A 14173-nucleotide genomic window follows, 5' to 3' on the forward strand; every position below is an offset into this window, starting at 1 on the left:
GAGCCACACCAGCCAGGGTTTCTTTTGTTAAGGTTTTGTTTTAGAGGGGGAAGGAGGGAGAAAGAGAGGAAGAGCAATATTGATTAGTTTCCTCTCACTCCCAGCTAGGGACCTGGCCCACGCCCCAGACGTGTGCCCTGACCCAGAGTCAAATGAAAGACCTTTCAGTTTGTGGGACCATGCCAAACCCACTGAGCCACACCAGTCAGGGCATATAATCCCATTTTATGATGGGAAATCTAACGCATAGATAAAGAAGCTTGTTCAAGGGTCAAAGTGGTTAAGTAGAGACCTAGACTTCCTTTGTAGGCAGTCTGGCTGCAGAGGCCATGCTATTAGAGTTGGCTGTGCTGGCCAGATTGAAGTACAAGGTGGAAAAGATCTTGGGAGAGGGCCTCTGGAGACTTCCTGCTCTGTTCATACCTAGTTTTTAGCTTCCTGCTTAGCCCAGTCATAAGTCTTTAGCCCTTTTTTGTAAGGGGCTATAAAATCTTTTGTTGAAATCTTTGCCCTTTGCAATGTTAATAATTCCCTTGAGTATTCAGACCTTAGGTTAATTCTCAAATAAGTAAAAAAGATCTCGAAAGAAATAGTGCTCATGCTCCGACCAGTGTGTCTCGGTTGGGCATCAGCCTGCAAAGTGAAAGGTTACTGGTTCAATTCCCAGTCAGGGTGCATGCCTGGGTTGTGGGTTTGGTACCCTGTCAAGGCACATATAAGAGGCAACTGATCATTGTTTCCTCTTCCTCCCTCCATGAAAATGAATAAAAGAAAAACATCACCTAAAAAAAGTGAAACCATAAGAGTACTAGAAGGACACATGATTTTAAAATACATCAGAGGGGGGGGGGAAATAATAAATGCAACTACATTAAAAAGTTTGCATGGCAAAAGAAACAGTAGAGGGAGGATGTTTCAACAATCAAGTTTATTTCATGAAGTAACATTTAGGACTTGGCAGTCAAGAAGATAGGGCCTACGGCGAAGATGGAGGCATAGGTAGATATACTTTGCTTTTTGCGCAGCCAAAAGGACAACAACCAATTTAAAAACAAAAAACCAGAACTGCCAGAAAATGTAACTATGGAAGTCTGATAATCAAGAAATCAGAGAAGAAACATTCATCCAGGCTGGTAGGAGGGTTGGAGCAGACAGCTGGGGTGGAGAGGAGTCCTGGCAAGGCATTAGCTGACAGACCTGGGAGCGGGACAGGCAAGGTGGTCTCACATTTGCATGCAGACAAACCGGGAGGAACAGCTGGGGAGTGAGACACTGCACATGGGGGAAATGAAGCCTCAAAACCTCTGGCTATAAAAACCTGTGGGGGATGCGGCAGTGGAAGAAACTCGACCTCACAGGTGGGTCCATTGGAGAGACTCACAAGGTCCTAAAATGTACACAAACCTACCCACCCGGGAATCAACACCAGAAGGACCCAAGTTGCCTGTGGGTAGCAGGGGAAGTGACTGAAAGCTGGGTGAGAGCCAAGCAAGTGGCACTGTTCCCTCTCTGACCCCTCCCTTAGAAACAGCGCCACAGTGCAGAGAAGTGGGTTGCTCTGCCCTGGCAAATACCTAAAGCTCCGCCCTTACAATGTAACAAGTGCACTGAGATAAATACAGCCCAAATGAAAGAACAGACCAAAACTCCAGAAAAAAGTTAGGCTGCAAGGAAGCAACATATCAGATAGCAGTGTTCAAAACACTGGTAATCAGGATACTCAGAAATTATTGAGCATGGACACAAAATGAACAAGTGAAGCCTGTACAACACGAAATAAAAATATACAGGGAACCAACAGTGAAGAGAAGGAACCCGAGACTCAACGATTTGGAACAGAAGGAAAAAACATTCAACCCTGGCTGGTGTGGCTCAGTGGATTGAGCGCTGGCCTGCAAACCATAGTGTCACTGGTTTGATTCCCGGTCAGGACACATGCCTGGGTTGCTGGCCAGGGCCCTGGTAGGGGGCATACAAGAGGCAACCACACACTGATATTTATCTTCCTCTCTTTCTCCTTTCCTCTCTGTCTAAAAATAAAATATTTTTTAAAAACATTCAACTGGAATAGAATGAAGAATTTGAAAAAATGAGGAGAGGCTTAGCAACCTCTGGGACAACTTTAAACAATCCAACATCTGAACCAGAGATACCAGAAGAAGAGGAAGAGCAAAAATTGAAAACTTATTTGAAAAAATAATGAAGGAAAACTTCCCCAATCTGGTAAAGGAAATAGACATGCAAGTCCAGGAAGCTGAGAGAGTCCCAAAGAAGTTGGACCTAAGGAAGCACACACCAAGGCACATCATATTAAATTACCCAAGGTTAAAGATGAGAGAATCTTAAAAGCAGCAAGAGAAAAGAAGACAGTTACTTACAAAGGAATTCCCATAAGACTACTAGCTGATTTCACAAAAGAAATTTTACAGGCAAGAAGGGGCTGGAAAGAAGTATTCAAATTTTTGAAAGGCAAGGACCTACATCCAAGATTACTCCATCCAGCAAAGCTGTCATTTAGAATGGAAGGGCAGATAAAGTGGTTCCCAGATAAGGTCAAGTTAAAGGAGTTCATCATCACCAAGTCTTTATTACATGAAATGTTAAAGGGACTTATCTAAGAAAAAGAAGAGCAAAACTATGAACAGTAAAATGACAACAAACTCACAACTATCTATAACCGAACCTAAGAAAAACCAAACAAAAAAACTAGAACAAGAACAGAATCATAGAAATGGAGATCACATGGAGGGTTATGAGTGGGGAGGGGGAGCGGGAGGGGGAGGGGAGAATGGGAGAAAAGATACAGGGAATAAGAAGCATAATTGGTTAAGGCACAAAATAGGAGGAGGTTAAGAATAGTACAGGAAACGGACAAGCCAAAGACCTTAATGTGTACAACCCATGGACATGAACTGAGGGGGGATTCTGGAGGGAGGGTGGTACAGGGCGGAGGGGAATAAAGGGGAGAAAAAAATGGGACAACTGCAATAGCATAATCAATAAAATATACTTAAAAAAAAGAAAAATAGGCAAAGGGTATAAATAGCTCCAGAAAAGCAAAAATAAATGACTAAAACATGAAGAGGCTTAACCTTATTTGTAGAGATACGCAAATTAAGTTTGATAAACACTTGGCAAAAGTGTTGGGGAACGGGTCTGAACACATCCTTTGAGCAGCAATTGATAAGCCTCATAAGGCGGTTTGACCTGACAATTCCACTCCTGGGTGTTTATCCTATGGATTTGAATTCAAATATATATGAAATGCTGTACATACTGGGATATTCCTTTCGGCATTGTTTCCCACAGTGAAATGTTGGAACTGAGAAGGTTCTGGTTAAATAATATCCATAGAACATTCACCTGCAATGAAAGACTTCTATGGAGAGTGAGACAGCTCCAAGTGCATTGATACAGAGAAGAGTTTAAAATACAGATGAAGTAGCAAACTGCAGGGCCATTTTATGGTCGATGCCATTTTATGATATTTACACATATGTATATAATAGGTATTATATACCTGAGTATGCATGGAATATCTTCGGAAAGACAAAAATTGGTAACAGTGGTTGTCTCAGGGTAGGAACCAGGTTACTACAGAATAGAGGTGATGCCCTGTGGTACCTTGAGAATTTTGTACCATGTGCATTTATTATTAGTGAAAATAATTTTAAGATTGAGGAAAAACAAAAACAAAACCCAAGAACAACAAAAAGTGTTCTTTCAGCCAGACATGAGCTCTTTTTGACAAATAACATGTTTTGTTTTCATATCCTATTTTCAGAGATATCCTTTTTCTTCAGCTCTACCTGGGGGCTCAATAAATAATAATTGGTATAAAGTATCTTCTAGAGTGTGCTATCTCCCCCACAGAATTCCTTCAAATTCATCTCTGTGACTTCCCTATCAGAGTCATTTTTGGGGATCTATTTGGATCTTTAGACATCATGCCCACTTATAGGTAACTAACTGTGCAGTGGGATCAGTTGGGTAGGAGAGGGTGGGAGTATGTCTAGTTATCTGTCTAGTCTCGGATGTTTTCCTTGCCAGCCAGGTTGGGGATGACAGACTTCAAAGCTTTCTGAATCTGTTCTCACTGAAGCCTAAATCTGGGTTAAGTGAGGCGGTCTCTTTAAGAACCGATGTGTTGGTCCCGCCCTTTAAAGAGACGAGAGGAGTGTAAGTCACCTGACTCTGGTGTCTTCCGCTCTCTAAAGCTGGGGCTGCATGTGTTGCTGTGAGGAACCCCGCCGGGGTTGGGGCCGCTCCGACCCCAGCCCCATTCTCCTCCTGAGTCTTCTGTCTGCGGCTCCATTTGGCCTGCTGGGGGAAGAGACCCGCCAGGTGAGGGGCTTGAGCAGTAGAGGTTTCAGGAAATGCTACCCTTGAAGCACGTTTGGAATCTAGGGCAATGGGCGGGGGTCGGGGAGTGGCTGCATAGAGAAGAGTTCTTCATCTTGGGGGAGGGGATGAGGGCTTCCTGTCTTCTGGGGAAGTCTGGACCCTGACTCAGCCCTGAGTGACCCAGGTCCAGGCAACGTTAGCGTTTTCCTTCTCTTAGCTCTATGTCCTGATCTCTTAACCCGGGTCCTGGCAATCTTGGCTCTTCCCCCTTCTCCTTCACCCACCTCTGCCCTTGCACCAAGACTGCCTTAGTTCCCACACAAATTTTTCTTGTCTAGGCCCCACCCTGTCCCCAGTATTTCCCAAGTTTCCTGCCTCAACCCCCAAGCTTCTCCTTTGCCCTGTGTCTCTCCCGAATCCTGTTTTTTTGACCCTCTACTACTCCATGTTCTAGGTGTCTCTGGTGGTCATCCCTAACGATGTGGGACCCCCCCAGAACCTGCTTCATATCCGGGCAGTGGGCACCAACTCCACGCTGCACTATGTGTGCAGCAGCCTCGGGCCTCCAGCAGTGCTGCTGGTGGCCACCAATACTCCCCACAGCATCCTGAGTGTCAACTGGAGCCGCCTGCTCTCGCCTGAGCCCAGCGGGGGTCTGATGGTGCTCCCCAAGGACAACATCCAGTTTTCTTCAGCCCTTGTCTTTACCAGGGTGAGGAGGTTGGGGGAGAACCAAAGGGAAAAGAAGTTTCATCAGATTGGAGGAACTAAAGACGGGGTGGGTGAAGCAGAGTCAGGGGTGAGAGTCTGGTCACGGGTCCCAGTGAGTGCTGGGGAGGGCGGTGTGATTCAGGAGAGAGCTGGACTCAGGCAAGCCCCTTCCCACCCCACTCTACCTGCCAGCTGTTTGAGTTTGACAGTACCAACTCGTCTGATGCAGCAGCAAAGCCTCCAGGAAAACCATATCCCCCGTACGCCTTGGACAAGTTCTCCTGGAACAACATCACTGACTCATTGGATCCTGCCACCTTGAGCGCCACATTTCGAGGCCGCCCCAGTCATGACCCCACTGGGGCTTTTGCCAATGGCAGCCTGGTCTTCAGGGTAAGGGTGTGGGAATAGAAGAGCTCAAAAGGCTGGTTTGTGAAGGTGGGCATGAATGACGGGGGTGGCCTTGAAGGACAGGCATCCATCTGCTTCCCATGCTCCCCATGCCCCCCGTGCCTCATCTCTCCTAGGTGCAGGCCTTCTCCGGATCTGGCCGACCAGCCCAACCCCCTCGCCTCCTGCACACAATGGACACCTGCCAGCTAGAGGTGGCCCTGACTGGGGCCTCTCCCCGAGGAAACCGTTCCCTTTTTGGGCTGGAGGTAGCCACCTTGGGCCAGGGCCCTGACTGTCCCTTAATGAGGGAGCAGCACTCCATCGATGATGAATATGCACCTGCTGTCTTCCAGGTCAGGCTTCCAGCAGAGAGATGGGGGGGGGGGGCAGAGGGAACCCCAATGAGCACCTCAGACAGTCATTCAACCATTTACCATTCAGGAACAATTTATTCGGCTCTTTTAAGTGCTGGGCACCATGCTAATGAATTTGGCCCAGTCTCTGCCCTCAGCAGGGAAGATGGAAGGCAGGCACTGTACAGTGCAGTGTGATTTAGTGCTCCGGCAAGTGGGATATGCAAGGGCCTAGGGGCCCAGAGGAGAGAATGGGTGCAGGCTTGCAGAGAGATAGGGCTGGAGAAGCACCTAGTGTTCATCCATTCCAACTCCCCTCTCTATAGAGGAAAGGCTGAGGTCCTGGTACGACTCAGGACGACTGGTGACAGATGGAATCTGAGAAAGGGTAGAGTACAGAAGGGCCAGGCACAGGTTGGTCCTCCTTACCCTGTCTTGCCTGCCTCTCTCCCCAGTTGAACCAGCTGCTATGGGGCTCCCTCCCATCAGGCTTTGTGCAGTGGCGACCGGTGGCTTTCTCCCAGAGGCAGAGGAGCCGAGAATCAGCCCTTCCTTGCCAAGCCTCCCCTGTTTATCCCACCTTGACCTACGGTTTCCCCCAGTCACCCATTGTCCGAGCCTTCTTTGGGTCCCAGAACAACATCTGTGTCTTCAACCTGACCTTCGGGGCTTCCACAGGCCCTGGCTACTGGGACCAACACTACCTCAGCTGGTAAGAGTCAGGTCCAGGGCCAAGGGTCCAGGAGGCTGAAGTGGAGGAGGGCTGGGCCTCTCAGCCTTCCCCCTTAAGCCTGCTTACTTCTCTTCTTTGCTTGCTCTAGGTCGATGCTCCTGGGGGTGGGTACCCCTCCAGTGGATTCCTTGTCACCACTAGTCCTAGGAATCATGGTGGTGGCCCTGGGTGCTCCAGGGTTCATGCTGCTGGCTGGAGGTCTGTTTCTGCTGCTGGGCCTCAAGAGATCCTCAGAATACCAGCCCATAAATTGAAACCCACTCTTTAAAGGGAAGGACACTACAGGACCTGTGTGCCGTGCCTCAGACCTCTGCAGGTTTGAGAGGCGGTGTTCCCCGCCAGCTTCTCCCATCTCACTTTACTGCAGAAAGTCAGAGACCAGCCTCAAGTCCTGGGCACCACAGGCTGGGCTTCCTTCCTACTCTGGAGAGGGACCAGGGAGAGGGTTCTTGCTAGAGAAAGGGTGCCCTTGGAGTTGCCTCCCTGTCCCTCCAGCCCCCATTTCTCTTGGATGGGACTTACAGGCTGAAATGAAAAGCCTTCTGACTGGTGGCTGCCTTTGTGGGCATGAAATAGACTTACTTTTTCCACAGGGCTTGCCTCTCTGTGTGTGTTATTGGGTTGATTCCAGGGAATGAGAAGGCCAAGAGATGGGCGTGGAAGTCAGGTTTCTGCATATTGCCCGTTTTCTCACCAGGTCCAGTTCTCTGTCTTAACATGAGACTGAGATCCCTGCCAGCCACTCTCGATCACGTGCAGCAGGGAGGCTTCTGGGGCATTATGAATCAGACAAGGAAGGGACACTTGAGACTAGGGTGCAAACATGAAGAAAGAACCAAGTAAGACTTGTAGTCATTTATTGTTACACCCACCCACACACACATATCACATGGAGTTAACATTAGCCATTGTGCCTTTCAACCCCTCCCCAGCCACCACATGCATGGGCGCAAACAGACGGATGCACGCGCGCACACACACACACACACACACACACACACACCCTCCCCTCTTGGGAGGCAGATTTTCCTGCCTGCTCTTCTGGGCAGTTTGGAGGTGGGAATTTACAGGGACCTAATTGGTTGGAAGGGAGGCAGCTCTGGGCTGGGGCAGTTATAATAGTCTCAACCGAGGCTAATGGATCTGTGAAGGCCAGTCATGGAGAGTCCTCAATCCAGGCCCCCAGGATATTTTTATGGAACATGAAAGTCCTATTTGATCTGATGTCCAGCCTTTATCTTTAAGCATGGCCAATATTTCCAGTCTCCGTGAGGCCCTCTGCTTAGGCTCTTTGGCACAGAAATGGTCAGAGGTTTGGCTGCGGCTCTGTCCACTGCCTCACAGGAGGCTGGGGAGTGGAGCAGAGTCCAGCAGGGGCGGGCCCTAGCGGCCGTGGCGGGAGGCTGCTCAGGAGCGAACCATGCTTCTCCTGCTCCTGGCCCAGCGCCCTCAGCACCCAAGAGGAACATGGCTATCCACCTCTTTCCCTGCAAGAAAACGTCTGGTCCACCTCCCTCCCTCAGGAATACCCCAGGCCCAGAAGATGAAGGGCAGCCCTGACTGGGGAAGAGAGATGGGGGGCAGTCCAAACTCTGAGCGGATGGGACCCTGTCCGGTCAGTGGGGTTCATCCCGCCCAGGTGCCCAGGCTGGGGACAGGACAGCTGCTCAGCCCCAGGGGCGGGGCCTGTAGTCGGAGCGGGCGTAGTCAGGGTAGTCCAGGCGGCTCTCGGTGGCTGTGAACATGCGCTCAGGCTCCACCACAAACATGTAGTAGAGATTCCACACCAGCATGGACAGCAGGGGCAGGAACGTCAGGCCGTACCCGAAGCCTCGGAAGGAGCGGCCCACGGCGAAGGTCAGCCAGTATATCAGCCTGTGAGGGCGAGAAAAGGTCAGGCCACCCCCAGGGTTGCTAACTGGCAGCAGGTTAAGGTGGGAAGAACAGATAGCCAGGGAGGGGGGCAGGCGGTAGTGGACATGGCTGATACTTTTTAAAGAAGGAAATGTTTATGTACTATGTGCCAGGCACGCTGCTAGTTACTCACAGGGCACTATTTAATTTAGACTTTCCCATATCACCATGAGGTGAGTTATTCTCCTGCTTTTATTTATTTACTATTCAATTTTTAACTAAAATTTTTCAAGTAGGCAATATACAGTCACACAGATCAAAATTCAAAGGTACCAATGCATATAGTAAAATGCCTTTCTTTCTCTACTGATCCCCAGACTCCCTGTTTTTTCTCTTCTCTCTACTCCACTTCTACTCCCGCCTGAGTCATCCAATATTATGGTTTCTTGTGCAAGAGTGATTTTTTTATGTATGAGCAAAAAGATTTGTTCTCCTCCCCTTCTCCCCCGATTCTGCACATTGATTTTTTTCCCATTTTATATATATTGGAGATTATTTTTATCAGTATATAAACAGCTTTCTCATTCTTTTACAGTTGCAGCACATTCCATTGTATTTATTTCCCCTTTTGCAGATGAAACTAAGATTCCAAGAGAGTTAAGTAAGACTGATTCAAGGTCACATATCTGGGAAATAGTAAAACTATGATTTGAACCCAACCTGTTCATCACCCCCTCTCATTCTATTTCAGAAAGGCAGAGGAAAAGACATGAGTAAGGAAGGCAGCTTCAAGAGGGCTTAAAGCCCAGAGGGATAAATAAAGCCACAACCAAATCACCCCTCTTGGAAGATCCACTAAAAATATATACCCCTATGAAGGAGGGCAGCAGCTTCCTCTTAATATATGTAAGAACAGCTTATAGAATTGATGTGCCTATATGTTTTTACTTGTTAAACAGGGAAGAGTAACTACTGTTTCACTACTGCACCAGAAGGCAGCGTGTTATAAAAATAATAAAAGTTCACATTTAGCAAACTCTTACCCAGTGCCAGGCTATTGTACACACTGCATGAATTAACTCATATAATCCTCACAATAACTCCATTTTATAGATGATATGCATGATGAAACAGACACAAAATGCTAAAGTAACTTGCCCATGGTAGAGAAGAAAGGACCTTGGATGAGGGAGAGAGAGATTCTAGTCCTGCCTCTTTTGCGGACCTGAATGACTCTTCTCCCTCAATCTGCCATGATTCCCTCTCTATAAAATGGGTCAGATGGACCAGACAATTGCTGAGTCTTCTTTAGCTCCCTGTTGATTCTTACTGCTTAAGCCAACTTGTATCTGAGACCAGCATTCCCCTCCAGGGAGATGGGAGGTAGAGTTATGGGAGTGGGAACATTTATCTTGGGAAACATCTACTGGAGGAAAATGCAGGGCTGGCTGATAGGAGGGTGGAGGGACAGAAGACCACTAGACTACAATTAGAAGTAACAGGAGGAAGTGACAGCCCTGGCTGGTATGGCTCAGTGGCCTGCGTGCCAGCCCGCAAACCCAAACCAGAAGTAACAGGAAGACAAATTTTAGCTCGATAGGAAGAGTATTTTAGCAGTCAAAGCAACCTGGAGGCATATATCAAATGACAAAAGGAAATGTATTATAGGAAAAAATGTCAAGACCTGCATTTATTTGGCTTCAGAAATGCAAAGGTAACTTCTGGGTTAAGAGTGGTTTATATAAAAGCACCCCTAAGGATTTCAGGTGTCTGTAAATTCTAAATGAAAGGAGAGTAACGAGGCTGCCATGAGAGCCAATGTGGACTGGGTTTGTACGAGCAGAAGGACAATACCCTTGACAAGCAAGAGAATTTCCTGCCTGAGCGAAGGACACAGGACAGTGAAGGGATCAGGCCACTTAGTGAAGTAAACACTAAGGGAACAGAGTGTGGGAGAGGGAGCTCCAATTGAGAGCTGTTGTCAAATAACCAAATGTGTCCTTGACAAGTCCAGAGATCAATCAGGGCAGCAGTTTTTAGCACAATATAAGGACTTCTATAGTAATGAGGACCCTTGAAAAATGAAACAGACTGTCTTATGAAGAACTGAGCACTTGGTTACAGGGGGTGTTCATCTAGAGGCCAATGGCGGCCTAACCAGACTGTCGCGGAGGAGTGGCTGCAGTAGGTGAGAGGTTGGTCTGCCTGGCACCTGAAAGCCCTTTAAGTTCTAGATGGTGTGTTTCTGAAATCACCTTCCAGGAGGAAGACATACAAGCTGATCACCTGCCGCCAGGTAAGGTAAGGTGCAAGGGAGAAAACAAACTCACCTTTCCAGGGCACACATTTGGGCTGGTGCAGGATCCAGAGAGCTCCCTGTCCCTGGCTGTCTAGACATTCAGACCTGGGTCCCTCCAGCGCCATTACCTCCCCTGTGCCCCGCCCCATCCCCAACTCACCGGGAGACCGCGAAGAGACCAGTGAGCAGAGGGAGCAGTTTGAGGGTATCTTGGGGCAGGTAGGTGGAAAGCACAGCCAGGTTGAAAAAGTAGAGGATGAAGAGCTGGACCGACTGGGACACATACTGCCGGTGGATCTCCACCTCCCGCCGTGGCTCCCCAAAAGGTCGCAGGGCAGAAAAACACAACAGGCTCAGCCCATACACCAGGATCCCTGGGAGGGGGGTGGGAGGGTGGAGAACACAAGGTCAAAATAGAACTATAGGCAGGAAGCAAGGGCAGGGTTTGTAGTGGAGAGCTCATGGGTGTGGGCTCTACACAGTGGTCCTGGGAGGGGACAGCCACACAGGATGGCAGGGTGTTCGAGGCCTTGAGGGTCCAGGTTGAGTGAAGGGAAACTCTCCGGCTCCCCAAGCCAGCTAGGCTCTGACCTTAAGTCCAGCTCTCAGATGCCCCCTTCTCACAGGGCCCCAGCTCACCCAGCACGATGGGGAAGGTGGCGAAGACCCCGCAGCGCAGCGTGTAGATGAGGCGGGAACTCATGGTGGGCAGGCGAGGGGCATCGAAGGGCAGGAAGGTGTATGCACCATACAGTAGGCAGGGGAAGAGGATGAGGGCGGCTCCTACAGAGGCCACAGCCCTCAACCCCTCATGACCCCCACAGCTCCTGCAGCTGCTACAGGAGTGGCCTGGAGGTCTTACCACAGCCTCCGCCCACTTGCGCTCAGAGGGTTCAGGTTGGGTGGTCCGGGAAGGCAGGAAGGTCCGGCGGCGCTCACCCTCACCCGCCTCACAGCGCACAGCGAGGTCCTCCTGAGGCCGCCGTTCAATGCATTGTAGGTCGATGGGCACGAAGGCCCGGACTGCCTTTTCAGGCAGCAGGTTGGCGTCATCTTCAGGCAACTCCTCTAGCTTACTGAGTGGGGCTGACTGCAGGGGCTCAGGCTCAATGTCCCGCCAGCCAGGGGGGTCCGGGAATGGGGCACTGAGCTGGGGACCAGCCCCCCATGGCAAGGTGGCAGCCTCACTTACTGTGCTGTCTAGACCATCCTCAGCCCCCTCGCCAACCGTGGGAGACCCAACTGAAGATCCCACTCTAGAGGACTCAGCACTGGGGGATTTGGCTCCACTTTCCCCTTCTGGCTGCTGGCCATTGGGGACCAAGGCCTGGGATGGGCTCTTCTCCAGGGCCTCAGGCCCCTTCACTTCCAGCAGGGCCAGGGTCTCGGGTTCTGTCATCCTGGGACCTCAGTTCTGGAGTCTACGGTGAGGTCATGTCACTGAGGAGGTTTGCAGAGGAAAGCTCTGTCAGAAGCTCCTGTCCTCTGGCCCTTAGGATGGGTTGATGGAACTGGAACTCTCCAGGGCAGCTGGCCTCATGGGATTTAGCCCCTTCTGGGACCTTAGGGAGAACATGGTAGAGAGGAAGGTGTTGAAAGGGAGGGAGACAGGAGGGAAGTAAGCAGCTGGTATGGAGACACCCTTTCAACCTCAAATGCAATCCAGCAGGAGAGGATGAGTCAGGGGGTATAGGCCCAGGTAGCTGTGGCCTCAGCCAGTCCCCACCCACACCTTCTACCCACCTCCACTAAAACCCGTAGGGTCATTGCCACCCTGATGCAGGAATGGGAGGAAGAGGAGGTGCCTAGGATTTTGTTAAGAGCTCCCTTCCCACTAAGGATCTCCTTGTGGACAGAGAGCCTGCCCCCTTCACCTTCAAACCTCTCCTTCTCCTTGCAGATCCCCACTTGGAACTCTCCTGGCAACTGATACCAGTGATTTGCTTACAAATCTGTCCCAAGGAACTGGCAATAGAAGTGCACCCTATTCTTTAGCCTCCAGTCTGGGTACTGGGCAGTCTCTAAACTCCTCACTAGCTCACCTCATCCATCTCCAGAGGGCCTAGGTCTGTGCACTCTGACTTCCAGGTCCAATCATGGCTGTTTTCTATGCCTCTGCTCCCGTCTTTTTCCTCTCCCTGCCATCCCTCCATTTCACTGCTTCTTGATGGGGCTGACCCCCTCCCTCCACCTCCTCAAAGGCCTCCTTGCCATTTGGACCCATGACACCCTCTTACTTTCCATCTGGAGAGAGGTAGAGGGTCCCCAGCTTCTGCGAATGAGCTGCCCAGCTCCCTGCTGGCTCTGCAAGTATTCCTTTCTTTCCCTTTACCTGTGTCTCCAAACCAGTCTGACCAGAGCAGGTGGGGCCCAGATTAAAGGGGCAGGCCCTGCCCTGCTGAATCTGCCGACAGAAAAAGCATTAAAGGAGGACGTCATCCTTTCTGAAAGTGGAGGTGCAGCTGGGCATAGACGTGTGTTTTAGGCAATTGGGATGTATAGGAGCTCCCAGCTCAGGAAAGGAGAGGGGACCCATTGTGTTTGTTCATCAAAGGGCACTTGGAGTAGTTTGGAATACCCAGAAAAGAGGTGGAATTTCTACACTTATTCATTCAATATTTATTGAGTGCTTATTATTAATTAGACACTATTCTAGGCACAGACAGGGGAGAGAACAAGATGACAGACAAGGTCTCTGCTCTTGAGGACCTTGTTCCACTGGCATAACAGATAATAAAGAAGCCTAGCAACTCAATCAATAAAGAATGTTTCAGTAGGGAAAACCTCTTTGCCATGGTGCCATTTGAGCTGAGACCTGAAGGGAAATGAGGAGTATGAATGTTTCAGACAGAGGAACAGAAAGTGAAAAGCCAATGAGTAGGAAAGGCTTAGGCTGTTTCAGGAACAGAAAGAAGGTTGGTGGCTGCAACCAGGAGCATAGTTGTGGGAGGGGGGTTTATGTTTCCATTGCAACAGGTACACAGGTCCCCCAAACTCCTTTCTTTTTAGCTTAGGTTTAAGGTCAAAAAAGCAATAGGAATCTAAGGCAGTCTTTCCAGGGGAAGACCAGGGGGCAGAAATGTGAAGGAGTGGCTTACCTCTAAAGTCGTTTGAGCTTTGTTAGGGCAGGAAAGTGTTTGGGTTGCTCATCTTTATGTCTCCAGAACCCAGCATTGTGGCTGGAAAACAGGGTGTTCAGTAAATGTTTGCTAGAATGGAAATCTTTGGGAGGGAGAGTTGAAGGGCTCAGGCGCTTGTATAAGTCATGTCTTGGAAGGTCTTATTCTTATGTTCAGCCCTTTACAAGAACTTTCACATACATTTTTTTGTTTGTTTAAATAATGGAAAAAAAGTAGACTTGGAATCACTCTAACCAGTAATCTGAAAGAGACTTGGGAGGAGCATAATGATGGATTAAATAACCACAGTAGGACAAAGCAAAGTCAGGATCCTAGCTCCCCTCATGATCGCATCCACCCCACCCAA

The 14173-nt window shown here is 49.4% G+C and overlaps 2 protein-coding genes across 2 annotated transcripts; one reads left to right on the forward strand and one right to left on the reverse strand.

Annotated features, from left to right (window-relative positions):
- Positions 1–4196: 4196 nt before the first annotated feature.
- GLMP (glycosylated lysosomal membrane protein) lies at positions 4197–7490 on the forward strand. Its single transcript, XM_054563332.1, has 6 exons — positions 4197–4344; positions 4799–5056; positions 5248–5448; positions 5583–5801; positions 6257–6513; positions 6623–7490. The coding sequence occupies exons 1-6, from the start codon at positions 4228–4230 to the stop codon at positions 6786–6788; spliced, it is 1218 nt and encodes a 405-aa protein (XP_054419307.1). The 5' UTR covers positions 4197–4227; the 3' UTR covers positions 6789–7490.
- Positions 7491–7968: 478 nt separating this feature from the next.
- On the reverse strand, positions 7969–12975 carry TMEM79 (transmembrane protein 79). Its single transcript, XM_054562868.1, has 4 exons — positions 12925–12975; positions 11327–12249; positions 10848–11061; positions 7969–8409 (listed from the first exon to the last, which is right to left on the reverse strand). The coding sequence occupies exons 2-4, from the start codon at positions 12084–12086 to the stop codon at positions 8202–8204; spliced, it is 1182 nt and encodes a 393-aa protein (XP_054418843.1). The 5' UTR covers positions 12087–12249; positions 12925–12975; the 3' UTR covers positions 7969–8201.
- Between the last annotated feature and the right edge of the window lie 1198 nt (positions 12976–14173).

Source organism: Pteronotus mesoamericanus, unplaced genomic scaffold, assembly GCF_021234165.1.
Source record: "Pteronotus mesoamericanus isolate MK-2021 breed Mesoamerican mustached bat unplaced genomic scaffold, CSHL_Meso_final scaffold_705, whole genome shotgun sequence".
Taxonomy (NCBI): domain Eukaryota; kingdom Metazoa; phylum Chordata; class Mammalia; order Chiroptera; family Mormoopidae; genus Pteronotus; species Pteronotus mesoamericanus.

What these genes read in the sequence shown, in the direction of transcription:
- TMEM79 (XM_054562868.1), bottom strand. Translation starts at nt 12,086, where the DNA reads ATGACAGAACCCGAGACCCTGGCCCTGCTGGAAGTGAAGGGGCCTGAG. An exon ending in CACCTTCCCCATCGTGCTGG is followed by an intron (nt 11,062 to 11,326) that starts GTGAGCTGGGGC and finishes CCCCCCTCCCAG; the next exon opens with GGATCCTGGTGTATGGGCTG. An exon ending in GGTCTCTTCGCGGTCTCCCG is followed by an intron (nt 8,410 to 10,847) that starts GTGAGTTGGGGA and finishes TCGCCCTCACAG; the next exon opens with GCTGATATACTGGCTGACCT.
- GLMP (XM_054563332.1), top strand. Translation starts at nt 4,228, where the DNA reads ATGTGTTGCTGTGAGGAACCCCGCCGGGGTTGGGGCCGCTCCGACCCC. An exon ending in TGGGGGAAGAGACCCGCCAG is followed by an intron (nt 4,345 to 4,798) that starts GTGAGGGGCTTG and finishes TCCATGTTCTAG; the next exon opens with GTGTCTCTGGTGGTCATCCC. An exon ending in CAGCCCTTGTCTTTACCAGG is followed by an intron (nt 5,057 to 5,247) that starts GTGAGGAGGTTG and finishes TCTACCTGCCAG; the next exon opens with CTGTTTGAGTTTGACAGTAC.